The 18,361-nt window shown below is 41.0% G+C and overlaps 1 protein-coding gene across 1 annotated transcript in view; it reads right to left on the reverse strand.

Annotated features, from left to right (window-relative positions):
• The window catches only part of ryr3 (ryanodine receptor 3), a 181,780-nt gene that overhangs the window by 142,419 nt on the left and 21,000 nt on the right, over window positions 1-18,361 (reverse strand). The window contains exons 2-6 of the mRNA XM_079525534.1: window positions 17,785-17,904; window positions 9,734-9,835; window positions 3,034-3,108; window positions 2,489-2,567; window positions 1,618-1,730 (exon numbers count right to left, since the gene is read on the reverse strand). Coding sequence (XP_079381660.1) covers window positions 1,618-1,730; window positions 2,489-2,567; window positions 3,034-3,108; window positions 9,734-9,835; window positions 17,785-17,904 — 489 coding nt within the window. The remainder of the gene's footprint in view (window positions 1-1,617; window positions 1,731-2,488; window positions 2,568-3,033; window positions 3,109-9,733; window positions 9,836-17,784; window positions 17,905-18,361) is intronic.

Consider the following 18,361-nt stretch of genomic DNA (forward strand, 5'->3'; position numbering starts at 1 on the left):
TGCTATCGGATGCTTGGCACGTCAAACGTATTGCCTTCTCTCTCTGGCCCTATCTCTTTCTCCCTATTGTCATCTCTCTTTCCTTCTCTGTCATTCCTTCTATTCTTTCTCTATTAAGTTAATTATGGTTGGCTCTGTACTTTCTGCATAGGGGAGAGCACATTAATGTCAGCTCATCGGAGAGATATATCTCATCCATAAAATAAATATATAATAAAGCAGCCAACAACCGGGGTTCACTGGTAATCAGAATTCCATTACAGATATGTTTGAAGTTTACTCTTGAATTGCCTCGTCACTCTGGGACGGAGGCAGTGTCTGAGGCCTATAAAAGTTTTAGGAGCTATGTTTGAGGCAGTGAACCAAAGTGGTAAGTGCGGCTTGCTTTGGCCTTTTCAATAATGCCCCCTGAATATCTCCAAGCACACCATTCTATTCTCAGATAAAGCAGCAAATACGCCCCAAAGAGAACATCAGGGCAAATTCTTTAACAAACCAAGCTCAAACAGGAAAACCAGACAGATGGACTATCTGCCAGAGCTTGGTTCTCATCTGAAGACAATTAAGAGACAATTTAGAACTCAGGTCAGCTACGAGAAGGATACACTGTAGCCTTATTTATGTGGGGCACCGATCCACTGCAAACCTTTTCAGTGTACACTAGGGTTGCCACCTTGACCTTCTATGGGAGGTTTATAAAAATATGGAACAAATCCATACAATTTTTGTTCTATACTAGCTATAGACATGGAAATATAGAGGGTATGCGCATGCATAACGTGAATGGCAGATCGAGTGGCAATTCAAGTGAGTGACAAAGTGAATTTAATGTTGTTTAAAGTCATTTCATGCAATCAAATAGGACTTTTCTACTGTATTTGGATGTATGGACTTTTAAGGCCAGAAAGGAGTTTTTTGCCACTCAGCAGGCATTCCCGCATAGCTTCCGGGTATGATGATGATGTAATGCGCATACCCTCTATAATGCTATAATGAAATTTTAATTATTATTACAGAAAATAATAATAATTTAAAAAAAAAATATTCCAACCACTGGTTCCTTACATTAATAATTTGCTGATGTCTGAATGCTGAGGTATGTACAGGAACTGTAATGCAATAGATGGAGTGCCGTGATTTTTGTATTTTGTATTTTTGTACTTCCCTTTGTATTTAGGGTTTCTTCCTGGAGGCTGAAACCTTGACAGTCAAACGTACCAATGAAATAAACAGTGAAATCGTATCATCACAATATCCCCTAACCCCTCCCCCTTTATTATACAACCACAGCAGTTCAGGTGGATCAACACCCATCACCACACACCAGGAAAACCAGTTATACTTACAGTAATGAACTGGTGGGCGTGTCCACATAAAAACGACATTTTAACAAATACTGCACACTTTGCACACGATTCTTCCTCCTTATATAATAATTATACATGATGATCATGTTTTAGGGTGGAAAAAATCACGGCACTCTTTAAAACAAATGCTGATGCCAATAAGCACAACACATCCTCTTTAGTCTGTTTGCATGTGTGTGATTTACATGAAATATTGTCAGTCCTATTTGGAAATGGGACAGTTTAACAGTGTTACTGGACACTGGCTTACCAGATATCGCTCCGTGGAAACACTGACAAGAATCAGGTCATCTCCGATGCGTACTTTCTCTCCTTCTGACCTCTGTTTGGATGCTGGATGGATGGTCCACCACACACGCTCTCCTACACACACACGCACACACGCACGCACGCACGCACAGACGGAGCTTTTATGCTCACTCATTTCGAATTATTAAAGGTAAGTGGTAACAGGAGTCTCCCCATCTCTTTAATAAACAGTAAATAAATGTTCAGGTGGGTAAGTAGGTTGCAAAATCAGGAGTGTGTGCCCATTTATCAGCTTAATTTTGTTCCAGTTCCAATTTTGTCTGCTCATTTCTTTGTGTCATCACTTCCAATTTCACTAACCTGTATCCTGTCTGAGTTCTCTATCTTGATTCAAATCAAATCAAACTTTATTTATATAGCACATTTAAAACAGAAGCTGACCAAAGTGCTGTACAGGCTGAAACAAGCAGAGCATCACCAGCGCCCATCGGCGCACAGACAAAAAGTAGAGAGACAAAATGGCTGGAGAGACATGGAGACTCCTGTTACTGAACACACATGCTATAGCAATGACTACTACCACAATATAGAGCTATTTAACACTTTTTAATCAAAGAAAATCACGTACCCTAATATAGCAATGAAAAACATGTCTTAGTGGGAAGTATTGTTTCTGATTGAAAAATGGCTGAGGGTCATTTTTTCAACTGAAATGACACCCAAAGTGTGGCATGCAGCCCTTAATGATATTTGCATATCAGGCTATATTCAAAATACAAGAAAGAGGGTCATTCCATTTACTCTTGAAACAGCTATACAATAATACTGAATAAAACTGAAACATGCAGAGATGTAATTGGTCCATACTGTACCTATTGAATCTTCCTGCAGTCCTACGTCAAATGACAGCTTATCTGTCAGAGACCTTGATGTCTTCAAACAGGTCAGATACTGGTGGGAATTAAACAAAATCGAGACTGTTTGCTAAAAGGAACTTCATGAAAGGTCTTTTTTTCCCAGGCTATACAACATTTTGATATTATTCTGTCAGCATCTGACTGAGTCAAATTAGTACAATAAATGCACAGCAGCATTTTTTTTCCTCCTTTATTTTAAGTGGAACTTCTTATATGTGAGGTCATATTAAAATTTGAAGGCAGAGGGTAGTTCCAAATGCCAAGAAATACAATAACCAAAGGGAATCATTTTAAAGCACTATTCCACTTAACGCAGGGATGTTTTCACATAGCAGACTATCTATCATACCACTCAAATTAAATACTGTTAAATACTGTACACTTTATGACCTTTTACCCAAAGCCATTGTTTTGTACTACACAGACGGGCAACATCATCACATCAAACTCTAGTATGGAGTGCTTATAGACAAGTTTTTACAAAGTCTTTATAGACTCACCATGGAGCTGAAGGAGTGTCGCAGTAGGATGGCATGACCATAGAGGAGGGTCCGGTGTCCGCCTCCCTGGCCCGCCTGCCACCAAGCAAAGAGGAAAGACAACATCGGTAGGTAAGACAGTACGGGATGCCTATATGGCACTCATAATACCAGTGCTTTAATGGACCATACCGGTGGTCTGGCATGTTTAGCCCATTGACTGTCACTCACATGTACATGTACGTGCAACACACTATATCACTGCCAACATGTTTCCATTTGTTTGTTTTCCAAAGAAACCACTGGATTCCAAGCCAAAATTAGTCAATGGAGGAAACATGTTATTCAGGAACAAAATCCTGCAAGGATGTTTAGCCAACATTGACTAAAATGTTCAGGTAACATTTAAATGACTTTGGAGAAAATGTAAACAAACAGAATCCAAACATTAAGCCATTAACGGAACAATGGTTTATGTTTATGTATATGTACAATACAGAATACAGTACTATATGGCCGAAGCTGTAAATAGACAATGGCATGGATTGACGTCGGTATGGTCCTTTAAATGAACAGAGCATCACTATATCCAACTCGATACTTAATCAGCATGCTGTACAGTACTTCTGGTCTGTCAGTAGTTGTGTATAGTACGTATTCCATCAGTAGTGTAGAGCCTGATTTATACCTCATTGTACAACAGTGTTGGAAATATCCGCTTTACAAGCTCACAGCATGTTGTATCCGCGAGCGACCCATTGTGAGCTTGCAAATCGGCTATTTTCGGCACGCAACACCGCCGTACGCATAAGTTAGGCGTGGCTCTCCTGTAGTTCTGACTACTTGGGAGACATCTCAACAGCCGGAGAAAATAGAACAATAGAGGACATTACTATCCTCTATTTCTGGCGCCGCCACCATCATGTGCAAACAGATGAGGAGACAGACAAGCAGAAACGGAGACAAACTACACACTGTCAAAACAGACACGTAGCACACTCGTTAGACACCTTTCTCATTCTGCTGACAAAACGAGAACAATTTCGTTACAGTACCATGGCTGAGGAAATGTGGGACGTTAGCAGAGTGAAAACAAAAACGAGAAGAAGATGGTTCAAAGATACTCAAAGAAAATCATGTCAGATGAGGATAGTGTTGGTACCAGTTTTCCCCCCATTCGATGAGATAAAAATAAATGCTACTTACCCTCTTTATCAACCTCTAGAGGCATTAAGAGAATAAATAATAATGAGTGATGTTTAAATATCAATTGTAATAATCAATTCAACCCCCCCCCCCCCAACTCTGCATAGTAAAAAAAAAAAAAAAAAAAAAGATACACCAGATACTCCTGTGTACAAATGGCAATCCGTGGTTAGTTATCTTCTTCCTTATCCCCCATTCAGGAGCTCATTTGTTAGGGCTTTGCTTGTGTGCGTGGGCACTGGTTACATTTAAACTGACCTAAAGGGAACTCCCAACTCTCCTCTGAATCTGACCCATCTCTAATCTTAAGCGAGTCTGTCCCAGCTGGCTTGCATAAGGTGGACGAAAAAAGAAACCGACGTTCGATCAAAAGATGGAAGAGTATACAAGAACAGCTGGGAGTGGAGAGGGTCCACAGAGAGGGGGGTACACAGAGAGAGTGGAAGGGGCCATGGCAGGTGGGTGGTATGAGGAGTGGTGTCCGGCCCGTATTTCAGGCTTCCTGTTGTGCTGACACATCATGGTCAGGAATTGTGACCTTTGGTGTGATGGCAACGCCTCTCTCCTTGTCATATTACTGTGTCATGCACTGCTTGGTACTGGGGGGTATGCGTGTGTGTGTGTGTGTGTGTGTGTGTGTGTGTGTGTGTGTGTGTGTGTGTGTGTGTGTGTAATACAAAGACTTTAAAGTATGTGTATGCCTGCCAGTCCGTGACCGTGAGTGTGCAACCATAATATGTACAGCATGGGTTCAAACATTTTCATGTCAAGCCCCAGACTGATCTTATTATGCCACGGACCCACATTTGAAAAGATGTCATGCCAGGGTCCCCCAAAGATCTTAATAGTGATCCTAAAAAAACCACAGAGGGGTGCCCTGGGCGCGGCCATTACTGAGGTTTATCAGTTAATGTTACACCTCAGTAATGGCCGCACCCAGGGCACCCCTCTGTGGATGTGTCTACACATCCTGTCATTGGACTAACTTCTAGTCAAATAGTACGTGGAATTAAACTGTTCCTCATTTTGCTGAGGACCTCCTGGAAGTCCTCAAGGACCCCTGAGGGGTCCCAGCCCAACCACACCTTGAGAACCACTGGTGATCTGCCAACATGGCGTTATAAAAGCATTCCCTATGCCCAGTGGTGAACAGTACTTGAGTATCTGTACTTTTGGATACTTGAGGACTTGCACTCAAGTCAGACAAATATTGTACTTTTGAATCCACTACATTTCTTGGAAGGGTAAAGGTACATTATGAATTAACCACTTAAGCCTCATTTCAAATATATTGAAAATAGCAGATCCACAAGCTCAAAACACATTGTGATACATCATACAACACTTTGTTTCCTTGTAGATCTGCAAGAGGATCTATACTTTGACTCAAGAACTGGGGTTGAGTACTGTGTCCACTGTCCACTGCCAACAAGTGACTGAGTAAGTGAGTAATGCACCTCTAATGCTCATTTCATTTCGACACCTAATCTCATACTGTAGCCAGAGCATGATTGCTAGGTCATACATTTTTCCAAGGCTACAGGGAAAATGATGGTTGTTCATTTGCTAAGTACTGCGTCTACTCTGTGTGCATGTACTGTATGTACACAATAGCTGTGTGCCACATCCTTCAAATCATCTGGATAATGAGACAGAATGTGTGATTCATTGGCTTCACTCTTGCTCTATTACAGTCTTTCAAAAGAATGTAATGTAATTAGACTGCGTAATGTGATGCGAAATCAATGCTATACTGTGGACATGTTCTTCGCGCGGGGGATGGGGGGGTGGTGGTAGAACAGTGATTCTCAATGTGAGGTCCGGGGACCCCCAGAGGTTGTTCAGGGGGCTCCAGGGGGTCCCCAGCTAAAATGACGTTTAGTTAGGTAACAAAAGGACCAATACCAGTTTGTAACAATTTTAAGTCTACACTGTCAAACGGGGGTGTGTGGCCTAAAGCACATCAAATTGGGAGCCCTTGAAAGACACAGAATTATAGAGTTTTGTCAGGCTTGTTTGTTGAATATCGTAGCTGGCGGACAGAAACCTTGTATCTCCATATTTAAATAATAAATAAAACAGCAATGTATGCTGCCTGAGTTGAACGGAAGTGGGATAATCCAGTTTTTCTGCAGTTCGTAAACAATCTGGAATCCAGGCTGATTCCAGGACATTTCCTCACAGTGATACTCCTGAAATTCATGGATGTTAGAAACCAAACGAAAAGGGACCATGACACCGCACAACCAAACATCTACCAGGTGAGTGGTCTACTACAGTACCAGTACGTAAGTATTCAATACCTTCCATCACGGATGACAGAAACTGGACGATTAAGACGGCTCAGTACGTTGTTTAGATTGAAGACGGTTGTTTTGTTGTTTGCAAAGTTCTATATTATTTTTGCCCCTAGCATGATATTGTTAGCTGCAAAGTAGTGCTTGCATATTGCTAAATTAAAAGGCAAAATAATTAATCAGTGACTTAAGCAGGTGAGTCATGAGTGAGTCCAGACACTTTCACTTGGAAATGTTTGCGTTGCACACAGTTGGGAGAGACAAGGCACAGCATGTGAGTAATGTGCACAAGGTGACAGCACCAATGGCCCCCTATTTACAGATCGCCATAAATTACAGTTCAGCGTTCAGAGTCTACAGTCTGTCTGCTAATTGATGTCCCTCAGACTGGCAGAGAGAAAAAGAACTGTCCATGTGAGTTATGGTCTGATGAATAGGTAATGTATTGTATGTATGTATCAGACATCCAGGTGGCTTGCAAAGGTTTATGGATGTCATCATGTTAAATACACGAAGAGCTACAGTACACAGTATAACACATACTAACGTAAGCTATAATCTTTTATATCTTTAGTCTATATTTGGAAGGCCTACACCGTAAAATCCTGAGTGTTCATTTGAAGGGTTGTAATCAATATTCTTTGTTAAAATACAGTGGTCTACCCATCTCTCTGCTGCACAAAAAACAAATGTTAAGGTCAGGACCCCAATTGTATCCAATCAGGATAGAGAACTCCAAAAGACTATTATTCATCAGCTTCATTATTGTATAGTGTTCCAGTTCCAATTTGTTGTTCTCCATTAGTTTCTTCCAATTTCACTTACAGTATGAGTTTTTGCTCTTGACAGGATAGAATTGGCATCTAGACCTGAAAATGCATTTTCTGTTTACTGAAGAGCTGGAGAGATACAGAGTCCCCTGTAACTGAACACATGCACACTGATAGGGCTTTCACTTCTAGTGATGTTTACTAGTCGACTAGTTGTTTAACTACCTATTATGTTTTATAATATTTGTACATTTAAAAACTGTGAACATTGGTGACTACAATATAGCATTCTAGCTGATCTTGAGGCCTACAAAAATTAAACAAAAAAATCAAAAAAAAAATCAACTAGTCAACTAGTTGAATAGTCAACTAGTTGAATAGTCGACTAGTTTCTTAAAGCCCAACACTAAACATTTGTACATACCGTACCTCACTTTAACCCCCTGTAAACAAAAGTGGGTGACACACCCCAAACTTCACTGTTTAGAAAATGAGGCACTGTAAATCTCTCCTTACAATACCGCTTGGTCGACATTTTGATATGACTTGTACTGGGTGTAGTGTGCCCAGAAAGGTGACAACATGTAACACTTTGAAGTGAAAGTGAGGACCTTAAGAGGCAGTCTAGCGGGGTTACTAGAACAACACATATAACACGTTTAAGTGAAAGTGAGGACTCTTCCGAGGCGGTCTAGTGGGGTCAGTAGAAGGGACATGCACACATGATGACATAATGAATGAGTGAATGAACCGATGGACCTACCCATTGCTCAAGGTTGGTATTCTAGTAACACAAATAAAAATGAAAAGAGTGTTATTTGGATGTATTGCAGTCAATTACAGCGTCTTGAGAGAGCAACAATTGGGGTGAGATGAGAAATTGACTTTTATTGTGGATGGAGGGAGTGGGCGTGGAGGGTAAAGGAATGGGATTTATTAGTCAAATTATCTAAACAACAAAATCTTGACTCTTATGGTTCTATTTTTACAACTTCAGTGTTTAAAAACAAACACTGGGGATTTGACTGTGTACCAGACTGTTTGTATTCCGGCCAGCATCGTGTGGTCCAGCCAAAACAGAGGCCAGCCAACGATGTTGCTCAAAACACAAAATAAATCTGTCGCCCAGGCCAATCACAACGGCAGGCCTGTGTCACTGAGGAGAGGATCAAGAGGTACAGTATATACATTAATGAAATGACAAAGCACAAGAAGTCTGCCAAGTGTACAGCTGCAGCAGCTTGTAGAAGTCCACGCTCATCTCCTGTATTTATGCTGCATTAGTGCTGCAGGATATCCAAAACAATTAATCTTGCTGAGCGTGTAGAAGCAGAGCAGCAATGCAGCGAGAACGCAAAGAGGTTGGAACGTCTATGACCGGCTCTATCTGTACCAAAGCCACGGACTGCACAGTGAAACCTTCAGTGTTCAACTGTTCATTTATCCATATGTGAAATAAATTAACACTAAGGATTTTACTGAGTAGGTCTCAATCTCTCTTCCTAAGATTCCAGTGGTCTGCCTTGCAGAACATCACACCATCAATAAAATAATGCTTCTCAGCATCAAGACAGACCGAGTGGATTCTGTAGGACCAGAGATTACATCAATAAACATCAAAAACACAAGCAATGTTGCTGTGCAATTTTGTTTTTTTCACAAGAGAAGGCTTCTCTTTGTGTTGTCTTCATTCTTCTCTCTCATATTCCACAACTTCAAAGCACCCTCTGGATCTCACGGCCGGGGTGGCTAATGGGATTGAGAGACACGTGAACGTGATTTGCACGCAACATCGAACAGGGCATCCAACTGCTGCTGCGGTCAAGCCCCGTGGCACTGGCCTGTTCCAAAACGACTCACCTGCTGTGCTTAGCATGCGAACTATGGGCTGGGGAAGCACCCACTCTCTTCCGAGAGTGAGAGAGGGAGTGACACAGAGAGAGAGAGAGCATTCAGCACCGCATGTAGCTTCTGTGCTGAATTAAATTAGAATCCGTGGCACTGTGGTCACTGAGTGGGTTGCCAAGTCTAATCTGATTGCTTGATCAAACTTCAAGCAATCAGAACTGCTCTGTGAATAAAGGTGGCTGCTCCAAGATCCAATCATGATGCAAAGTATACATTGTACACACGGTACCTTGCAGTATCATCACATCAATTAACGATTAATGGGTAACTGATTCAAAATGTTACAGACTCTATACATTTTACTGTATGCTCTCAGGAAGGAACCTAATGGAAGAGTTACTTTAACTCCGTACAATGCTTCTTCCTTATACTGTGGGACAAATATATGGCATGGTTATTTAATTAATTTTGTAGAAGTGCACCGTTGTAAGACTGCAGTGGTGAGTGTGTGAGTGCGCGTGTGTCTGTGTGTGTGTGTGTATGTGTGTGTGTGTGTGTGTGGGGGGGGGGGGGGGGGGATGAGAGGAAAACAACACTCACCCCTTCGCTCTCCATAGTTTTGGCCAGCATCTCCTGTAGGGCGCGCACTGACAGGGACTGCTCCAGAACAAAGCTACAGATACACAGGTCTGGAGGGACATACTGACGGAGAGAGACAGAGAGAGACGGGGAGGAGGGGGTACAGTGGGAAGGAAGGGATTAGACAGATGAGCATCTATAAGTAGGGCTGTCACGATAATTAGATTTTACTTTAGGACTATTCGTCATACACATTATTGTGATTGAATGATTTAGGCTAATTGTGTTTTAGGCATTGTACATTGAACACATACATAAAAATGACATTTTCGTTTTGCCTTTTAGGCTTTGCAATCTAAAATTGGACAGGACAGATATAAGTACGATAAGTGCAGCGATGGCTCCAGAAAATTGTGACTGGGGGTGCTATGGAGGGCTGGCTATTTAGAGAGGGGGCTAATGGTTTACATATAAGTCAGTCATTTGGACTTGTGGGGAGGGGGGCTTAGGGGGAGCTAAGCCTTAACCAGAGGGGGCTAAAGCCCCCCTTGACCCCCTCCGCCCCTGGAGCATCCCTGGATAAGTGACAACAACGTGCATGGAAATAATGACAAAAATATGACATCCAGCTGTTATGCATAATGATTGCGCAAAGTAATTGTTGTGATAAGCTCAAATAATTACGATCAAGAATTGATCTAATCATTGTGACTGGCATATCTTCTACAGTATAAGACAACATTGCACATAACCATGAAGAGGTTGTGACCCTCAATGGCACTAGGTCACGTGGGAGATTTATTGCCACGACCCAATATTCCTCCACTAATAAAATAATGGAGGTTTTTGAGATTCAGTCAATTGTATTGCAAGGTTTACACCTAAGCCACTTTATGCAGCTATGCTGAAGTTGTCAGTATTTTTTGTACACATAATCAAGAGTCCTGTTTAGGCCAACTGGTGTAAATGTTTCACCATCAATAGATTGCATATTATCTACAGTATTTATCCATAGTCTCACCGTGTAGCTGGCTGACATTACATCCAGTATATTTATTTATTTTTTATTATTTTTCTTTCTTTCTTTCTCTCTCTCTCTTTCTCCCTTTCTCTCTTTCTCTCTTTCTTTCTCTCTCTCTCTTTCTCCCTTTCTCTCTTTCTCTCTTTCTTTCTCTCTCTCTCTTTCTCCCTTTCTCTCTTTCTCTCTCTTTCTCCCTTTCTCTCTTTCTTTCTCTCTTTCTCTCTTTCTTTCTCTCTCTCTCTTTCTCCCTTTCTCTCTTTCTTTCTCTCTCTCTCTTTCTCCCTTTCTCTCTTTCTTTCTCTCTCTCTCTTTCTCCCTTTCTCTCTTTCTCTCTCTCTCTCTCTTTCTCCCTTTCTCTCTTTCTCTCTTTCTTTCTCTCTTTCTTCTTTCTTCAGTTCTAAATTCATTGAGGTAGATGATGAAGGATGAAATTGCAGACCTAACTTTATGCATAGTGATGTGACAACTGAAAAGGTATCTGAAGAAAAAATAATAATACTATTCTAAGACAGTTTCAATAGGATCAGTCCTCAAATTGGTTTTTTTTAGACTAGAGAAAACATTTTCTTTCCTTCTTGAATGGATGGCACTGTTGATAAACATCACACTGCACATTCTTTCATAACTTATAAATAACATTACATTAACAAACAAAAATACTGTGAATGTTCATTTACCACTAAACCTAAGGTCTTAAAATGTACAGTATGTTGTGATTGCACTCTCATATTCCCATCTATAATTATCTTCTAAATCACTTTGAGGCAACTTTTACTAACCGGATAGATACATGTATGACGTAAAGGTGAAATCCAGACCAAAACACATAATCCTGTCCCAACATACATGTCGGCCTTGAATTGTTTCATAGATGCCCCCTGTTCTCCATTTCCCCCACCCCTCCCACTGTAAAATGCAGCTAGAATGGTAGAAAGCTAGTTGTCTTCATTATAATGCGGGTATTAGTAGCTCCAAACTTATTTTTCTATCATTCTAGCTGCATTTTACTGTGGGAGGGGTGGGGGAAATAGAGAACAGGGGGCATCTATGAAACAATTCAAGGCCAACATGCATGTTGGGACAGGATTTTGGCTGATTAATTAACTTTAACTTACCCATTGTTACTTTTTGTTTTAACCTAACCCCAGAATGTGTTCAAGTGTGTATTGGCCCATCGTTTGCCCTACGGACGTTTATACAGAACTAGGGGACTTATTTAACATAACATGGGATGAGAGCGGGTTTAAGTAGCTGCTAGCCAGTAACAGTGAGGTGACCCCTGATTCCTGTGGTAACGGCTAATGGGGTAATGTGAGCAGAGTGGTGGGCCACTGGGTGATAATGGGGATGGCACACTGTAACTCAACAAACATCCACAGGATTCTCTGACCACCACTCTGTCTGTGTGTGTGTCTGTGTGTCTGTGTGTGTGTGCGTGCGTGCGTGCGTGCGTGCGTGCGTGCGTGCGTGCGTGCGTGCGAGAATGTCTCTGTGTGGGATGTCTGCCTGTCCATTTGCCTGTTAAAAGATGGACAGCAAGAGGCTTTTTTTCTTTTCCAATGCAACTGCTATCATGACATTCGCACCAGGGTGGACTGAAAGAAGCAAGCTGAACCTTGCTGACATCGCTTTCAGATCGTTCGAAAGCAGAAGCGGTCAGACTCAAACCACGATGACATGCAATTCCACATCGTCTATACTGTCTGTGACAGTCTCAAATAGATTGACAGGAATAGTGTGTGTGGGGGGAATTACATACTGTGTAGAGTGCAGACACATGCTAAACTAATGCCTGATTTATATTTGGTTGCGAGCCATGTCATCACATCAAGCATCAAAACGTGTGTGTGTTTTATCTTGACAGCTTTTGCCTGTTCATATTATAATTATTCTCTTTTGTCCATTTAAATAATTTTATTTCCTGTCTGTAACTAAATTTAATTATGAATCAGAGCAATAGGCACGTTCCACACCAGATAAGCCGCAAATGCAATTAAAGCCTGATTTATACTTGATTACACATTACCTAAATAAATAACCAATCTACAGGTTCAAAACGTTGAGAGCCGTAGATTGGCTATATTTGGTATGAGACAACTACTCAACTACTGTAAGTATAAATCAGGCGTAAGGGACAGAAGGAGCAGAAAGTAAGGAGATAATGGCAGCTTTCACAGATTTAATGAGGCAGTGTTACAGGATAACAGATCAAAACCTGAGATGAGGTCAGAGCTGGCAGGACATTTCCTTGATTTCAGCCAGGCCCCATCACTACTCAACACAGACACTGTATATAGCATGTCTGTTATGTTAGTAGTACGACCTTATACAAACGATGACCTGCAACCTGCTGTACCGTTTACACTTCTCATTATTAGTCAAAGCAATTATAATACTGTGGTGGCCACTCACCAGCTGGACAATTAAACACAATAAACAGTTCATGGGGGAGGCAGTGGCTCAGGGTTAGAGTGGCCGGTGGAATGCCCGGATGGGAACCGTGAGGTTACATGGTTGCCTCTGTGTCACCATCTTGTTTGTCTCTCTTCTCAAACAGGCCAATACAATGTATGGTCATTAGATGCACAATGCAATTAAATTAGGAGCCGTCTCGCATTTGATTTATTTTATTATTGTCCCAAGGTCACTTCATCAAACTTGGCTCAGACAATAGTTTAATTGGTTGCTTCCTAGCAGCTACGTTCAGACCTCATACAGACCAGGAACTATTTGTTAAAGATGGAGTGCCACGATTTTTTTCCACCCTAAAACAAGATCATCAGGTATTATTATAATATAAGGAGGAAGAACTTTTTCCAAAAAGTGTACAGTATTTGTTAAAATCATACTTTTATGTGGACACGCCCACCAGTTCATTAAGTATGCCTGGTTTGCCTGGTGGGCGGTGATGGGTGGTGATCCACCTGAACTGAAGCCGCACCCACAGCTGTAGTTGTATGATAAAGGGGGAGGGGTTAGGGGAGGGGCTGATAATGTGATGTCACTATATTACTGTTTATTTCATTGGCCCGTTTGACTGTCAAGGGTTCAGCCTCCAGGAAGAAACCCTAAATACAAAGTAAATACACCATTGCACATAAAAACGACTCCAGAGTGTCTAATGAAGTACTGTCACCTCATAGACACATGAAAAACTGGAAAAATACAAAAATTGTGGCACTCCATCTTTAATAAACATCTACACAAAAGACTTGGAAAAGAGTGACTTTATCTGCTAATTGCCATGTTAGCCTACTGTAACAAAAATAGAAAGTTGAGTACTTTCTGTGGCATTTATTGTAACAAATGCAACAGAAAGAGCAACAGCTTAGCTCAACAAGTTGTGAAACGGCAAACATTTAGGCCTAAACTCATTCAAATTATAAGATGTACACAAAAACAGCTATTACAGCAAATGCCAGACATAAATAACTGGTCTCCTTTGAATTTTGAGCTTTTCCTTGGCTGTCACCCACCCATTGAGGAGGAGCCCAGTTACACGTGCCTGATAGATAGTAGATGTACATATATCCAATAGTTAATGTGCTTATACTGACACTACTACTACTACTACCAGTAAGACGAGGCGTGACGGACGGGCGGACGGACGGCCATTCTACCGGCCACTCTAACCCTGAGCCACTGCCGCCCGCATGAACTGTTTATTGTGTTTAATTGTCCAGCTGGTGAGTGGCCACCACAGTATTATAATTGCTTTGACTAATAATGAGAAGTGTAAACGGACTGACTGACGGGAAATGCAGGTTTTCATAGTAAACTGCGACCTATGGTCGCAACTATTACTACTACTACTACTGCTGCTACTAATAATGATTAATTGTATTAATCATAATCATGATTAGTAGCAGCTATTAAGCAAATAACAAGCTATATTGAATGAAATTTATATTTTTGGTGAGTTGTTTCCTCACAATGTTGTGTGATTCTGGGAGTTTGCATATACGATATACTCAAAAAGAATTGTGTCTAAGGCACACATCAATCCACAGTATGACAAGTAGAACACAACATCATCTTATACTGTGATACAGGGAACCTAAAAATAGAAAGTATTGCATGAAGAATCATACCCAATTTAAATCCCAATTAGTGCCTCCAGTTCACTGAAGTACATTAAAAAAAAAGAAAGAAAGAAAGGTAGCAGCAACCACCAATAAAAAAAAACCTGCAGAAAATCAACATTTATAGCCTCCTCCAGAAGAAGTATTTTAAGAGTGGGAGTTGAAGAGAGTCAGAGATTTATCTCAGTAGATCTTTTTATTTCACTAGCAACAACCTACAACTCTGTCAAATGTAACATCTTCACCCTGCAAAAGAAACCAACTACACCCACGGTTGGGAGAACATCATATGCATGTCAAGATGGGCGAGATCACCATGGTAAATGGTGCATTTATACAGCGCTTTTATCCAAAGCGCTTTACATAGATTGTGCATTACATTCACCCATTCACACACACATTGATGGCGGTGGAAACCATGCAAGGCATCAACCTGCATCGGGAGCAATTAGAGGTTCAGAGTCTTGCTCAAGGACACTTCGACTCTAACTCATCATGACAATAAAGTTGAAGTACTAGGGTAGCCAAGTACAAACTGTCATAAGAGCTGGCATGGACGGCACATGGACTTCGTGCCAAGCTGAGATATTGCTTTCGATCTTGTTCAAAGGTCTGCAGTAATTCAGTGGATTTCAAACCTTTTGTGCCCAATGGGCAAGATTTTTATAGACACACCTGTATTCATATCCATGCAAAATAGCATCTAAAACACGTGGTATTACTCGTCACTGTGTAAACGTTTATTTTTTATTTACCAATGCAAATAGCGGAATTAGCCGATCTACAAGCTATACAGAGAATTGTGAAAAGAAATACAAATTTAAAAGGCAAATGAAACAAAAATAAATAAATAAATGTGCGTCTATAATGACATACCCAAAATAGGGACCCCACGATGAAAGAGGCTAAAATGCATTTTTACGGTGTAGAATTTTCCTCTGTATTGGCAAATATGTGCACACAAAGTACTGATATAGTAAATTAAAAAATATCTTCAAACCTGGACTTGTCTCACGGCACACCAGCGTGCCTTCCTTGGCACACCACTGGTCTAATTCACTTGAGCTTTACTCCATATGCATGGCACATAAAAGGCTACACTACAGTACCAATCTTCACAGTATCAGAATCTGGCACGGCGTCTCTAACCGAGTTTGCAGACTGTGAAAAAAGCTGGTTTTCATGCTTGCACACAGGACATCTAGGCATAGATGTGTGAAGCTAAACAGTAGCCTAATAGCCATGCCGACAGCCAACGACGGTGCTATTTGTTCTCATCTCCATACGCTGGCATAAAATTACATCACACATCTGAGGGTGTAACAGCAAACCTACACTGTGTAACGAAGATGAATTGAAACAACACAGAATCACAGAATGGGTTGTGCATAACTAAATTAATAGAGTTGCATTGGTAACACAAGGATGTGCTGATATTAACATGCCAAATAATTATGATCCTGACCCATTTTAACCACATCACTGGCGTATTTTGGGCATGTTATTAAAGGCAAAACGTTTTTAAAAAGTCCGAAATATTTAGCAGATCTACAAGCTCGCGACTTGTTGTGACCTTCGGATTGTCTATTTTCCTATTCGTCATACAACAAAGTATAGGGCTTATTTGAGCAATGTTTCTCTTCATTATATATATATATATATATATATATATAGTTTTCTTTGTTTAAATACACAACATTATTTGAGTAGAAAGCTTAACTGGCTGGAGTTCAGAGAGGGACAGAATGTAGGTGCTACACTGTAGGCCAGCGAAAACAACAAGCAAACAATGACTGACGCTCAGCCAAGTTTGATGAAGTGTCCTCGGGACAATTAATTTAGTCAAATGCGAGACAGCTCCTAATTGAATTGCATTGTTCTGAACAATTTGTTCATCTAATGACCATACATTGTAATTGCCTGTTTGAAAAGAGAAACAAACAAGATGGCGACAAGGAGGCAACCGTGATCAGTGCTGCTTATTACGATATCATCCTTCATTATAATTACTATTTGCTGTTCAGTTTGAAAGGAAGCACCTAGGGAGTTCTCCAAAAGAATAAGTAACACTTACACAGCTTTTCACTAATAGTGCATGTCCATGTGAAACAGTTTCATGCTGAGCCATATGCCGGTATATTAATGCTGGGCATGAGGCATCACAAACTGAGCTTCACGCAGGCATGCCCCGTTAGACTCATGACGTCCGCTATTGCATCATTACTGTCTGCACGCGCCACATCACATACCATCTGTGTATGCCAGTGATTCTCAAACATTTTCATGTCAGATTGATATGTATTTGGCCATGCCGCCACGGACCCCTATTCGAAAAGATTTTGTGCCAGGGACCCCCAAAAAAGATTTTCAAAATCTTTGGACGTTTAGGTACCCGGACCACACTTTGACAACCACTGGTTTATGCTACGTCTGGGCTATGAATTGGGCTTTATGCCATAACATCGTCATGTTTGTCCTAGTGACACATGACAGACTACTAATTTATATGTTCGCTGACCAAAAAACGTGTCTCCATGCAAACTGACATAATATGTCAGTTTGCATGGAGACAGCGCCACTATATTATAGTGGCGCTGTTAATCCCTCCCCTCTCCATTGCCCCACGTCTTTTCATACATGCCCACAACCTCAAACCATTGTTATGCAGGGGTGCAAAACCCAAACTCCCAAACTCTTGATATAACTGATATAATTCATCACGGTCAAAACAGTAGTGGTGTTATATGTACAGACTATATATACTACATTTTGTAGTTTTCTAGTAGTGTATGTTCGGAATTGCCAATCCGTGTTATTTCACCATGTTGGGGTGAGATTAGGCTGGGTGGCAGCACACATTAGTCAACTATAACAAGCCACATGATAATATCACACAATACGTTAGCTGTTCTCAATTTCTTTCCATAAGGCATTCCCGTTTCAACCAAGCTCTGTATTGTCCTCCTCACCTTAGCTTCAGATGTGGGTTCCAGGTAACACAGACGGTTCCCAAGTCCCTCCGCAGACAGGCAGAACTTGCGATTCTCTTTCTGGATAGTGGCCACACTCTGGAGCACCACCTCATCTTCCTGGCAGAGGAGAAGGAACAAAAAGGGAAATTGTGACCAAGGTCAAATACAAAAGAGTCAAAGATGAGAGCCTTTCAGCCTGCAGTGGCTCAGGTTGTTATCTTATCACACTAAACAGAAGTGGTGCTAAATAGCACTGAAGGTGGTTCTTTGGCTCATAGTCCATAGGGAAATCTGCTACATTATAGCACCTAGGTGATATATACAGTAACACCTTTGTCAAATGATGCCTAAACTGTCATCTTAGTTTAGGTGCCTAAACTAAGATGAATGACCACCCCAAAGAACCACCAAAGAACTGCTGAAATTTTTTTTTATTCATGAGCCAATAGCTTTTGTTGAGTAAGCTTTCCTATCAAATTCATTGACAATCACACTAAGAATCTTGTTCCCCTACAATGGTGTGTGTGTGTGTGTGTGTGTGTGTGTGTGTGTGTGTGTGTGTGTGTGTGTGTGT

This window comes from Electrona antarctica (assembly GCF_951216825.1).
Source record: "Electrona antarctica genome assembly, chromosome: 17".
NCBI lineage: Eukaryota > Metazoa > Chordata > Actinopteri > Myctophiformes > Myctophidae > Electrona > Electrona antarctica.